This window comes from Copadichromis virginalis, linkage group LG4 (assembly GCF_057382275.1).
Source record: "Copadichromis virginalis isolate Kocher_CV1m ecotype Utaka linkage group LG4, C_Virginalis_male_GT1.1, whole genome shotgun sequence".
Taxonomy (NCBI): Eukaryota; Metazoa; Chordata; class Actinopteri; order Cichliformes; family Cichlidae; genus Copadichromis; species Copadichromis virginalis.
Window position 1 is genome coordinate 2,641,411 of NC_140621.1, and position 14,225 is coordinate 2,655,635.

General features: G+C 45.6%; 1 protein-coding gene across 1 annotated transcript; it reads right to left on the reverse strand.

Annotated features, from left to right (window-relative positions):
- Positions 1–7,853: 7,853 nt before the first annotated feature.
- On the reverse strand, positions 7,854–13,947 carry LOC146710566 (transmembrane protein 106B-like). The gene is made up of 8 exons (XM_085453114.1): positions 13,441–13,947; positions 12,094–12,288; positions 11,735–11,798; positions 11,516–11,669; positions 11,288–11,428; positions 9,628–9,671; positions 9,221–9,274; positions 7,854–8,784 (listed from the first exon to the last, which is right to left on the reverse strand). Exons 2-8 carry the CDS (start codon positions 12,284–12,286, stop codon positions 8,664–8,666), a joined length of 771 nt encoding a protein of 256 aa, XP_085309240.1. The 5' UTR covers positions 12,287–12,288; positions 13,441–13,947; the 3' UTR covers positions 7,854–8,663.
- Positions 13,948–14,225: the final 278 nt, after the last annotated feature.

A 14,225-nucleotide genomic window follows, 5' to 3' on the forward strand; every position in this document is an offset into this window, starting at 1 on the left:
GGGGAGATGTCTTGCTGCTGATTGGAGGAGGGGGGTGTCATGGTGTCAGGAAGGGGGGGAAGCGAGGGAGGCAGGAGAGTGGGGAGAGGACTCTGTAGTGAAGGTGAGGGTGGGGGGGTTGTGGGCTGGTCAAACCTGTTGAAGAAGTTGTTGAGTTCGTTTGCCTTCTCCACAGTCCCCCCCACTGTGCTTTTCTTGGTGTTGTGGCCTGTGATGGTTTTCACACCATTCCAGACCTCCCTCATATTGTTCCTCTCCAACTTCTGCTCCACCTTCCTCCTGTAGGTGTCCTTTGCTTCCCTCAGGCAGCGTTTCACCTCCCGCTGTGCTGCTTTCATCTCCTCCTTCACTTTGCTCCTGAAAGCCTTCTTCTTCATGTTGAGGACAGCTTTGACTTCCTGTGTTACCCACGGTTTGTTATTAGGATAACACCGTACCGTCTTAGCAGGGGCGACTGTGTCCACACAAAAGTTGAGGTAGTCTGTAAGACAGTGTGTCGCCCCCTCTATGTCCTCACCATGTGGGCTCAGGAGCACATCCCAGTCTGTGGTGTCATAGCAGTCTCTCAGAGCATCCTCCTTTTCTGGGGTCCATCTCCGGATGGAGCGCGTTGTGACAGGCTGCCTTTGGACGAGGGGTGTGTATTGTGGCTGTAGGTAAACCAGGTTGTGGTCTGACTTCCCTAGTGGGGGGAGGGGGGTGGCTCTGTATGCATCTCTCACATACATACATACAGTAGGTCAATTGTCCTGTTGCTCCTTGTGGGACAATAATAGTCCCTGTTCACTCTATGCTCTGTGTGTGTGTGTCCTAAATTAAAGGTAAGAACACACACTCTGACACACGGATGCAAATATAAGTCATCTTTATTTATAGAGCACATTTAAAAGACATCAAGTGTCGGCCAAAGTGCTGAACAGAGGGATGATATGGTGAAAAGAATTAAAATAGATAAGATGAAAACATCATAGAAACATTGAGACATCCGTATATGTTTGTAAAAAAATATGTGTACATGCAAATATGCACATATACAAAAATGTACACATTCACACTCAAGCACACATATGTGAACTTAAAATACACGTACACGTGTCTACACATGCAAACATCATCCAATGAGATAAAAGAGCAGAATAGCTGAAACACAATAACAGAGGTGTCAGAGAGATCCGTGGAAAATAGGAGGGGCTTCAGATTGGATTTGAAGACTTCCAAGGATGAAGAGGATTTCATGAAAGGGGGACGACAGCAATGGAGAAAGCTGTCACCTCTAGATTTGAACTGGGAGCGTGGAACTAATGACAGCATCTGACTGGAGGAGCGCAGAGTTCGAGTGGGGCGGTGTGGGCTGAGAAGACCTGAAATGTAACCTGGAGCCATAATAATAAACGCACACGCAGCTGCAGAAACCCAGCATTACTGGGTTTCTGCAGCTCCTGGTTTCCTGTTTAATACATTCACACAAGCAATCAAACGCTATGAATCGTTCCACAATGTTTGCAGTCACTTTGTAAAAGTTGTACAAAGGCAGTCACGGATCAGCTCATGATCTGGATTCATTGTGGCTGCTACACAGATACTTCTGGGTCACTTCTCTCAGTTAGGAACCTTCCTCACCAAACTGACTGTTGGACCACACCCCTGGTTTCATGAGAAATTGTTTCAGCCATGATTTCTCTTCCTGTATTTCAGAGTAAAGACTGAAGTGACAAATGGAAGCATGTTTAAAAAACACAATGTGAGAGAGACGTTGAGGTCCTTAGAAGTTACCCTGGGTTTTTCTGTCCCCCTGCTAGATGTTACACACCTTGTTATTGGACTGGTTTCTACTGCTGGACTACTCCTGCGGAGAGTAACAATACTCTTACTAATTAGCTCCCTTTCACACCTTTGGGGATATTTATTTCTGTGTTTGCAGCGCTGTGAGCCAGAACAGCGAGAGAAAAATCTGCAGCAGCGACGAGCCGAATGCTTACGTGAATCGCAGCAGCTGCACATGTGCTACGCTGAATTAGAGGATATCTTTGCTCTGGATTTCTATTTCTACTTTTTCATTTCTATATGATTCTTCTTGCATCTAAACAAAGATGATTCAATTTGCTAAATGTTGATGGCTCTTCGTGCTCAGGTGTAAATGAGACGTAATATTTGCTCTTGGTTTGGTTCTCCTGTACAGAACCTTGCAGTACAACAGAAACCTAAAAACATTATTTGTAGTTGTTATTCTTAGTTGTTCTGCTGCCTAAATACCACAGGGTCTGATTATGAAGTTATTGAGCTGCACATACTTTACGACCTGCTTAAGTTCGAGGTCACAGCGTCTGTAGAGCAGCTGGAACATAATGAAGTCTACAAGGTTAAAGTTTTCTCTTCAGTTATTGTTCTTTCTGCTGCTTGGTTTGATGGATCTGAGAGCTTTTGTTTTTATTATTGTTATTATAATTATCATGAATATTTTACTCTCTAGAAGCTTTAAAATAGTGTTTGTGTTTGAAAAAATTGATTTAAGAATTGAACAGAAACATCTGTCCTTCTGAAAATGGCCCAAAGGCACGGAGACAAAGTCAAAGGATGCAACCTGTAACTTTCTCTTCCTTCATGTCAGGACCATCATCCATGATTTATATAAAATGCATATAGCAACAGTAGCACTTTAGTTTGGACTTTATGATTTCTGTAACTGGAAAATATTATTTTGTTCAAAGACAGAAGTGACCGCATAGTTGCAACATCAAAGGGAAATATTAATTAATTAGCATCAAGTATATTATTCTGAAGGCACATTTTCAGGAGACACAAACAACCAAAAAAGCAAATAGGCCTACTCAGTATTGTCCACTGCAGCACCATGAATTCAGATCAAGCAAAAACAACATAATACAGTAATAGAAAAAACACTATACTGTACACACAAAAAATCATGACAATTGTGCATACGTGGGCTCATGGATCCCGCCGTCTGTTGGGGTCTGGCCACAGGACCTCATCGACATCGCAAGCAATGTCCTCTCCCGCTGGGCACCGGGGAAAATATCCTCTTCCATGTCGAAACCATCCATGGATTGCTGTCACCTGACTGTCGCCGCAGGCCTGTTCCATTGCCTGCAGAAGAGGCATGCGGGCATGTAGTTGGCGGTCATATACACGCCATCTCCAAGCCTAAAAAAATCCTCAATAGGGTTTAAAAATGATGAGTAAGGGGGCAAGCATACCACTTCAAGTTGGCTGTGGTTGGAGAACCAGGCCTGGACCAGAGCAGCCGATGGAAACTGACATTATCCCATATCACCACAAACCTGGGCTGATCTGCTCTGTTCTGTACAACTATATCATGGAGAGCATCTAGAAATGTGAGTATGTGTTGGCTATTGTATGGACCTAGTATTGCATGATGGTGCAGAAGCCCTCGAAGGCTTATGGCGGCACACAATGTGATGTTTCCCCCGCGCTGCCCTGGGACGTGCACAATTGCCCTTTGGCCAATTACATTACGACCCCGTCATCTTGTTTCGCACAGGTCGAATCCAGCTTCATCAATGAAAATGAGGCTGTGCAGCTCCATCCATGGCCAAGACTCTCTGTAAAACAAAGAGAACATATTACTGCACTACAGTGCTACACATACAGAACCCTCACCCATCACACAGGTACCTGTGTAGCTCTCAGGATGGATCCATGTGGTACTGATATGGTACATATTCAGCTGCTGCTGGATTTCACCAATACTGTATTGTCATGTAAAGGACAGTTACACGTACCCGTACGTATTCAGCTCGAAGTCCTTTGACCCTGTCACTGTTCCTCTCAAATGGGACTCTGTAGAGCTGCTTCATGGTGATGCTGAGTTTTCCCAAGATGCGTGTGATGGTGGTGATGCTCACATGGTCTATGTTGTTGAACACTCGCCTGTCTGCAAGTATTTGCTTTCGTAGCTGGTGGAGACGGATGGCATTGTCTGCCCTCACTAGGTCCACAACGGCGAGTTCCTGCTGTTGTGTGAACAGGCGTTGGCGTCCTGCCCCAGAAGGTCTTCGAGTCATTCTAGAGAAATACAATCAGAATCAGAATCAGAATCAGAAAGGGTTTATTGCCAAATGTTGAGCAGGTTTACAACATTAGGAAATTGCTGCGGTGCTTCAGTGCAAACATACTGTCATAAAAATATAAAATGAGAATAAGAATTAAAAGTGCTAAGTAGATAGATATATACATGATATATACATGATATATACATGATATATACATGAGTGCAGGTGGTGATCAGTGCAAACATGGAATGATGCAGTGACACAGCGTAGGGTCATGTGTTAGTGGTGCCAACAGTCATACGGTTATTGTTCATGTGTCCGACAGCAGAGGGGAAGAAACTGTTCTTATGGCGAGAGGTTCTGGTGCGAATGGACCGGAGCCTCCTGCCTGAGGGGAGCAGGTCAAACAGACTGTGTCCAGGGTGAGAAGGGTCAGCTGAGATCCGAGCTGCACGCCCCAGTGTCCTGGAGGTGTACAGGTCCTGCAGAGATGGGAGTCTGCAGCCAATCACCTTCTCAGCAGAGCACACAACACGCTGCAGTCTCTGTTTGTCCCTGATAGTGGCTCCAGCGTACCACACGGTGATGGAGGAGGTGAGGATGGACTCGATGATTGCGGTGTAGAATTGCATCATCGTCCGTGTTGGCAGGTTGAATTTCTTCAGCTGCCTCAGGAAGTACATCCTCTGCTGGGCTTTCTTGATGACGGAGGTGATGGTGGGCTCCCACTTCAGGTCCTGGGTGATGGTGGTACCCAGGAAGCGGAATGAGTCCACAGAGGTGATGGGGGTGAAATACAACCACATACTGTCATCGCTTTGCTTATTTTCTTACACTACTTTACTGTATATACTGTATCATCCACTGTACAACACTGTACTTCAATATAAGTAATCATGGTATGTTTCACAGAAACTACCACTTTGGCTGCAAAAGCAGCATTAGCACCCTGCAGTACGCTGTACACTTGATATGGTAACTGTAGAACAGTGCTATGAAAACCATCTGAGTAGAGTAGAAGGCAGAGAGGTGAAGACAGACCTGCTTTCTAGTCTGAATGTTCTTACAGTTTTTTCTGATTGCTTAAGCACATTTTTTGTAACTATTGGCTAATTTTGCAAAACTCTTCACACAAATAAGAAAACCTGTCACCCAATCATCAAAACATTTTAGTTCTCTTGCAAAAGCAAACACAGCTAGATTAACTCCTCACACCTTCGTAAAAATGGTGTTTCCGTATCAAACAGTACACACAAGCCATCATCTACTAAGCACACAATGCGTCAACTGCACACTGATGGTATGAATACAAAACACATCTGGCTTTTGCTTTCTCTGTGCACAAGGTAGGCTATGTCAGTTTGAGCTCATACATCTGTCATAGATCCATAAGCATAGAGGGATCCAAACTTCAAGTACTGCTGTTTATTCAAACACATCAAAACAAACACAAGTGTTTATTTCCAAGTATAGGATTATTTGCAACCGCCATAATGACTATATGGGTTACTTGGTCTGCAGTGAACATGCTTCCTCTGCCCCAGCATCTGGTCATCTAGCAATTCTGTAAAGTAACAATTTCAGTATTTTTACATCAATGGTATTGGTGTGTTTCTCATTGGCATATGGCAGTGCTACAGATCTTTGTGCGAAGTGACTGTACTCACCGATTCTCATTTCAAGATGTCCTTATGGTACTTGCTACAGTGTAGCGGCTCGAGTTAGGCTGGACCCGTTGGCCAGCTACCCTCAGGGTCATTCCACGGTTGATGACATGGTCCACTATTGTAGCTCTGATGTCATCAGCAATTCTATTTCTTACTCTTCCTACCCTTCCTCTCCCCCCTCCTCATCTTCCTCTCCCCCCTCCTCGTCTTCCTCTTGCTCCTCCTTGTCCTTGTCGTCCTCTTCATCCTACTTCTTCACCTCCACGTCCTCTTCCTCGGCCTCCTCTTCTTCTCACTCTTCCTGCTCCCTCCATTGTACTCCGCACACACAGCTTACCTGTATTATAGTGCTTAGGCTGATTGCAAAGTGAACGAATTATCTAAAGAAGTTTTCACATGTGAAAGTGTGCCAGACAGTTGGCAGATTAGTGTTAATGATAGCCATACATGTGTATACTTTTGCTAGGAGTGTGTTGGAAATTTGGTAATTGAGTGTTGTGCAGTGAATTGTGCCTACAGTTTTGCAAAGTGTGTGTTACAAAATTGCAAACTGAGTGCAAAGCAGTTTTTGTGCTTTTAGTTTTGCAAACTCAGTGAGTGGTTTTGCTATAAGTCTGAATAGTTTTAGAGATTGTGCTACAGGAATCACAGTTAGGGTTTAAGCATTCAGAAAAAACTGTAAGTAGAAATTTCAGGTATCTGTACTTTACTCGAGTATTTTTTTCCTGACAATGTTTTACTTTTACTCCCTACGTTATCGGAGAAATATCTGTACTTTCCACTCCTTACATTTACAAAGCAGACATACTTTTGATTTTAAGGGGAGTTATTTCATCACACCTTCAAACGTCAACCTGATTTGAGCCTCAACAGCAACACGTGAAAGGCAGTCCTGTTCGTGTATTAATCACCAGAGGATGTCGCAAAATGAGATGAAAGAGGCAAAACCGTGTGAAATAGTCTGGGATTAAAGTGGGCCACTGTTTTTATTTCTTTTTCTGCACAGCACCAGAATGACTGCAGTTGCAGTACTTCAGCATCTGCCTGGCCAGGAGTGAACATAAAAGGATCAGTATTTTTTAAGTGACTTCTATCAGTTCAACAACCATCAGCAAACACAACAACTGTTTGTTTGCAGTTTGTCTCAGTGTTGTTTAGAGGCTGCATGATAAACAGGTTAGTTTGCTGCACTGTGGTGGAGTTAAACAGTGTGCTGGACTGTTGCTCAGCGGCTGCTGTGCTCACGGTCAGAGTTACGTTACATCAAGTGTAGCAGAGATTAATATGATCATCACCACAGGTTCTCATACCGACACTGTGACAAACCGTCAGTATGTTACATGTTGGGAATGACAATGCTCTGGATCTTTAGCTGATGATGCTGAGATTCGTTCACCTTCATACCAGCTGTATAGTGTCTAATATAAGACAGTATAAAGAGTATACTGTCAGTGTAGAGGACAGAAATCAGCCAGACAATTCATAAAACATCAGCTGGCATCTTGTTGAATTCAATTCTTTACATCCACAAAGAGCCGTGAGCAGCAGCACCCTGGATCAGCTGATCACTGAAGCTCTCGATAGAGACGACTGAGTTGTGATTCACAATCAGTCACAACATCTGACTTTGATGTTCCCCCACTTGCTAAACCCTGACTGTGCTCATTTCCCTGTTTAGAGGCAAAGTCACCCTCTACAGTGCACGCAGCAGAAAACAGATCTGAATGAGTCCTTCTTTAGATTCTGCTCATGCTCCATCTGACTGATTCAAGCTGAGGACAAGTAGAATTAACACTTAAACTGAAATAAAGCTTTTATTCCATCTACTAATATTATTTTAATATTACATTAATATAGCACAAGGTTCATTAAACATTCAAGGAGTTACTTTGAGTACTTTTCAGAGCCTGTACTTTCTCACTTTGGTTAACACGAGTATCCGTACGGACACTTTAGTCCAGAACGTCTGCAGCCTCTGCCCATCTCTCACAGCAGTGCAGCTGCCTGTTTAACACAGGACTGGAAACACTGGGCTGACTAACAAACTTCAACTAGCAGGAGCTGATTTGACGGTTTTAAAGCCACGATGCTGAGTTTCATGCATTGTTGCAGTTGGCTTTGTTTCCCCCCTGCATTCATTCACCAAACACAGGACTCAAACAGGCTCACATAGCTTTATTGGACTTGTGGAGAGGAAGCGTCTGTCAGGAAGCTTTACAGGAAACTGCGTCATTTCATCAATGCACCAAAAACCAGAACATGGCCTCACTGGAGAACTGCACTTACATGTGTTAAATGTTAAGCCAGTTCATTTTAACAGGCTGTGACCTGCAAAGGTATTTTGCTGCATAAAGTTTCTTAAAGATCTCTTTAGAAATAGCTCCAAAGCCTCACACTTCCACTTCAGTATAACAAACACAAGAAATAAAGAGAAGGCAGAAAATATACAGAAAAACCCAAAAACCCTGAAGAGCAGATGTGTTGGTGTGTAAAAAGAACTTGGCTAAGGAGAGGAAGACCAAAATGATGAAGGTACAATTACTGAACAAACTTTCAAACAGAGACGATCAAGTGGAGAATACTTGCTCATGTCTTTGGCAGTAAGTTTGGTGAATACGCTCTCAAAAAGACAAATACTGAGCTTCATTTGAAGATCATCAGGCCGTCTAAGGATTTATAGGATTGCAGCTTACAGAGGGGGCAGCACATGCTGGACCACCCTGTAGGTGCTGGGTCCTTTTAATGGACTGACTACAGTGATCAGGGTCACATGGTTACCACGTGACTTGCAGCACATCACACCGTTTCACCTTCCTCTCCAGGCACAGTCAGTTTAATTCAAAACCAAAGCAGCTGTTAACCTTCACACTGATTTTACAGTCATTCAACATCCTGCTCTAAATATTACAAAGCACATTACTCCAGTTCACAGACACGCGCACAGCATTTGTTATCTGTGCCTCCATCAGGTCGACGCGGCTTGTACGCTGTGTGGTACGGTGTTGTTTGCTCCACAGTCGATGTACTCGTACGTCTCCAGGGACAGCTGCTCATAGCGGGCCAGGCAGAAGACTGTCAGAGATATCCTGCACAGAGATCACCGTGAAAATCAACAAGCTGGAAACTGCAGACCTTCACAGCTGTGCGTCAGCCCGAGTTTGAAGACACTTCTCCCTCACCGACTCCCTGCTGGGAGCGGAGAAGAAGGATGGCCTACACATTTCGTTGTCACGTACAAGTACCAGCAAACATTCATGAAGACCAAAGCAGACTCACGGGACATGTTCATACCTCAGCTGTGATCGGATCGAACAGCTTCTGTGAATCTCTTCATGCTTAAAATGTTCAGATTTCAAATAATGTAGAACCAATTAAAACAGCCAAGAGCAAAGACCTACTACACCACACTGATAATATAAGCTTGTTAACATCTAACTTTAAAACTTCTTTATTGTATTTTCTGCACAAACTGAAGAAGACTACGAGCCTGCTGAAACAAAAGCAGGAGGATGTCATACTTACTGTAGGTTCACATACAGAATATGGACAGGCAGCGACTCTTTCTTACAGTAGTTACTGCAGAGGGAAGACAGCAGAGACAGGAGAATGAAATGTTTTAGACACAGAACAGAAACAAACTGTGCACCAGCTGCTAAATGAGAGCGTGACACAGCAGAGCTGGATCATTTCACAGTGCAAACCAACCTTTGAACAACATTCACCACTTTCTACATCACCTGTGCAGAATGTAACCTTCAAACAGCGGACTGACAAATACAGATTTAAGTCTACAGAGAAAGACTCAGACTTGGATGCTTCGTGTCACACATCTGCTGTTAGACAGCAAATGCATTAGAATAGATATGATTCAGTGACCTCTGACCCCCCAGTAACCGCTCTGACCATAAATTCATCCCACTTAGGCTCACCTCAAACCAGGGTCTGTCAGCTGGATGGGTATCATGAAGGAGTACTGCGAAGAAAGAGAGATGCAGAGTCATTCCTCACTTACTGTGATACTTGTTGAACAAAGTCTCAACAACAGTAATCTTCCTTAAATTAAAAAGCACAAAAATAACAGAAATCAGATCCATCAGTGAGGAAACATCGCTCTGGACAAGTGAAATGTTTCAAACATCCTTCAAATAATACACGTAGACTTTTCTGCCTCATACATCTGTCTCACCACAGTAACCATAACAACTAAGCTCTCACTGGATGCAGAAAAAGCCTCTGACCACCTAACCTGGACATTTGTCCTGAAAACACTGGAGAAACATGGCCGTCGTTTATCCGATGGATCAAAACACTACGATAAACCAAAAGCAGCAGTTGTAACAAACACCTCAATCTCAACAAATTCACAGAGGTGCTACACGAGGAAGAAAACACTATGTTTGCACCTAAAACTCAAACACCCATATGGACTTACCCCGACTTCACTGCAAATGGAAAACACATCGCACACCTCTGTCGCACACCTCTGTCACATGTTTGATCACGATCATTTCAACAGCTCATTGACAGGAAACAGTTTCTCCAACTCAAACACTCCACCAAAGCAAAGTATCAACAACACTCAGCTGGCACAACATCGCTGCAAGACAGCGTCACTGAAACTGCAAAGTCACCAAAAACACTGAATACACGAAAACCCTCTAATGACAATGCACCGCACACTCCAATCAACAAACAGCAAAACGACTTCAACATCCACACAGACAGTCCAATCTGCACTAACAGCACCAACAATTTAAAATACTACAGTCCGCACACAGCACAGGACGCACACCACGGGACCGACTGACTCAGACATCTGCACACATCACTGATGAGCACGTTAACACATCCTGGTCTGACCACCAATACACAACTTCTGGAAATGGTAAATGGCCTGTATTTATAAAGCGCTTTACACATCCAGTCATTCACCCATTCACACACTGGTGATGGCACACCACCAGTTGTAGCCACAGCCACTGTGGCACTGACAGAGGCGAGGCTGCCGGACCACCGGGCCCTCTGACCACCACCAGTAGGCAACGGGTGAAGTGTCTCGCCCAAGGACACAACGACCGAGACTGTCCGAGCCGGGGCTCGAACCGGCAACCTTCCGATTACAAGATGAACTCCCAACTCTTGAGCCACGACCGCCCCATGGAAAGAAAAACAAAAAAAACTACCAAAACATCCCAAACCCTCGACCACAACATCCCGCTATGCCCCTCCGTCTGTTTACATGGTGATCTGGAAGAACTAAACATAAACTCCAAACAGATGAAAACAGTCCTGGCTGTGGCCCCGACTATCACCAGGAAAACAAACTGGAAAAAGCTTAGACCTCCTCACACAGCAGTATCAATGGAACAACAATCAGCAATACATAAAACCAATTTGAACACTTCATTCAAATCTAAAAGCTGCTGAGCTAATGCCACGGCAGAAATCATCAGCAGGAGAAGGAAACGCGACACAAACTCGCTCTTATTTATCTGCTTTTCTCTTCTTATCCTGCCTCGCTGCACTTCTACACAGAAGGACAGGTGTGTGCTCCTTCCTCTCAGCTGTGGTGACTGCGTCACATCTCACCGTTTTCATGGACAGAGGTCTGACAGACACGACGTTCTTGATGGACACCGTTCCCAGCACCGTGCCAAAGTTGAGTGCCTGTACTGTCAGGTTGTAGGCCTGCACCGCTGCAAAGTTGTTATTAGTGATGTTCAACACGTTCTGCAAAAGAAAGCAAAGAGCCATCATCCCGTCCGTCCCTGCACAGCCTGACTGCTCCGTTCATCACAGCCGTCCCTCTCTGCTCACCGTGATGTTAATCTGCACGCCGTCGTGAGTGAAGTAAACAGAGGATGAACTGACAGCTACTGGAGACAGAATCACGGAGCGCGGAAACAGGAAGAACAACACCAGGACGCTGACCAGGAGGCACAGCCCGACAGACGAGGCCACATACAGCTTCCTGAGTGAGGACAAAACATGAGAAACACAAATGCATAACACAACAAGCATCAGCAGCTCTCTTACGTGTGTCTGGGCCTCAGCCTCTGGTCAGTACAGGCAATGACAGCAACCAGCTTGCTTTCCTGACCTGCAACACAGTTGGAACAAGGTTCTTAGATTAGAGAAGAAAGTGGGGCAGACGTAACGTTGCTGGGTTATCAAAGCAAACCGTGACCGCTCATGTCTGTGTCAGCCCTGTGGCACACCGCTGACCCCACTGGGGGGCTTCTCACCCTGTGACAGTTTTTCACACTCAACATGTGGTTTCAGTGTCAGGGTTACAGTTGGGTTGAGCTTAGGTTTAGGGTCAGGCATTCATTGTTGATGGCTACGAGGATATCAAACCAGACATGCATGTGTGTGTGTGTGTGTGTGTTCACTACCTCTGGGTATACGCCCGGTGCCCTGACAGGTGGGACAGTGAACAGTGTCTGCTGAGCTGCATCTCCTGCTCCAGCTGGTCCTCTTAGTGCTGTCCTTCTCACTGATAGGCTGGTTGGAATCTTCCTGTCCCGCCCCGCTGGGCTGGACACAGTCCTCGGTGACACCCTCACACTGGCTTGGAGCAGCTCCCATACCTAAAGAAACAAAAGATTACAAAACACAAGCAAAAAAAAACAACTACCACACACACACAGTACTGTGCAAAAGTTTTAGGCAGGTGTGTAAACATGCTGTAAACAAAGAATGCTTTCAAACAAATGACTGTTTATTGGCCCCAAACGTACACTACAGCAGGACAACGAGCCCAAACACAAAGAACGAGCACTGAAGTGACGGTCCGGCCCCCACAGAGCCCTGACCTCAACATCGAGTGTGTCTGGGATTACATGAAGAGACAGACGGATGTGAGGACGCCTACATCCACAGGAGATCTGTGCACTGATGGGATTTAGATTTCTCTTTTGTTCATGTAGTGCACAGGTGTCCAACTCCAGGCCTCGAGGGCCGGTGTCCTGCAGGTTTTAGATGTGTCCTTGATCCATCACAGCTGATTTAAATGGATAAATGACCTCCTCAGCATGTCCTGAAGTTCTCCAGAGGCCTGGGAATGAACTCATCATGTGATTCAGGTGTGTTGACCCAGGGTGAGATCTAACACCTGCAGGACACCGGCCCTCGAGGCCTGGAGTTAGACACCCCTGATGTAGTGGGTGCGTTGGGTGCAGCTGGCAGATTTTCCAGAACAAACCAGGAGCGATGGGTCATCTGTGACAGTCCTGTAGTAGCTGGACTGTGCATGTGAAATTCCACAGTTTCAAATCATTTTCTGAATCATAAGGAAAAACTACTCATGCTGTGGAAGATGGGACCAGTGATCTGGATGTGCCAGGCCCGGAGGCTCGAGGCCTGGAAAAAGATGTGAGAGTGGATCACGTGAATCAGAGTGGGTCACGTGAAACGGAGTGGGTCACGTGGATGTGTGACTGCGCCCGTCAGTAGTAGTTTTTCGCTCAAAGCTCAGTGAATCAAGTATCACAGCGCTGTGTGCTCAGTGACACAGACGTGTTTAAACGTTGCTGTGACAGGTTTGAACGCGTGTCTCTGATGTCTGTAAGCGCTGCGTGAAAACGTCCCTTCTTAATATTTGAACACCCGGGACGAGTGTGAACGAGACGCCTCCAGCTCCGGGGCCGCTGCTACGTTACACAAGCGGAGCACACAAACAGCAGCCGCCTTTCCCAGCTTCTACCCCTCCTGCCCGCGACAGCACCGGGCTCGGGACGTACCTGGCCGCCGTGGGTCTCTGTTATGAAGCAGCCCGTGTCTGTATGCGCATTCCTGCTGCACCTGAGCCTCGGTTGGCTAATGGTCGATCACGCCGCTGACGTAAACACTTCCTGTAGCAGCTGGCTGCACTCGTTACGTGGCCTGTTATCGTCCTCTTACGGTTCTTTTTTATCCCAGAAGCTGGGACCCCGTGTGACCGCAGTCCGGAGCGGAATGTCACCGACAGGTCACTTCCCGTGTTTTCATTCGGAGCCGAGTCTGTGAGAGGAAGTGCTCTTCGTCAGTCTGACGTCAGTCACTACTGTTCACCTTTGTCTTCGTCACTGGACGCTGTTGGTCAAGCTGACTGTGATCACTGGGCCATAATAAATGTGTCAGTGCGATTCTGGCTTTGGCTCATTTCAGCTGGTTTCCTGGTATAAATCTGGCGTTAAGCACAGGAAATGCACTTTCTATGGGGTTGCTCCCTTATTCAGACTGGGTCGCCACAGGTTTGCTTTTCCTCTGTCTCCTCTCAGCTGTGAATCTTTGATTTGTTACGTAATGTGTAAATCGTTCACCCACGCAAACAGACCCTGTTAGAAATCTTTGACTGTCAGCAAACAGCACATGGTCTGATTCAGTTGAGTTCTTCAGCAGTAAAGTTTTTCAATGTGATGAAAACATGTTCTGTGGCTTCGTTTTCTTCACACACACGTTTACTGGCCCACGCTTGCCCACAGTGGGTTAGGGTGGAACCCACACTTAGGGGCAGCTGTGTCTCAGGTGGTGGGCTTGGTCAGTG

Excerpts from the sequence above, each read along its gene's own strand:
- LOC146710566 (XM_085453114.1), bottom strand. The coding sequence starts at position 12,286 with ATGGGAGCTGCTCCAAGCCAGTGTGAGGGTGTCACCGAGGACTGTGTC. Across the intron at positions 9,672-11,287 it reads GACCTCTGTCCATGAAAACG|TACTCCTTCATGATACCCAT; the intron begins GTGAGATGTGAC and ends CTTTCTTCGCAG. Across the intron at positions 9,275-9,627 it reads CTGACAGACCCTGGTTTGAG|TAACTACTGTAAGAAAGAGT; the intron begins GTGAGCCTAAGT and ends TTCCCTCTGCAG.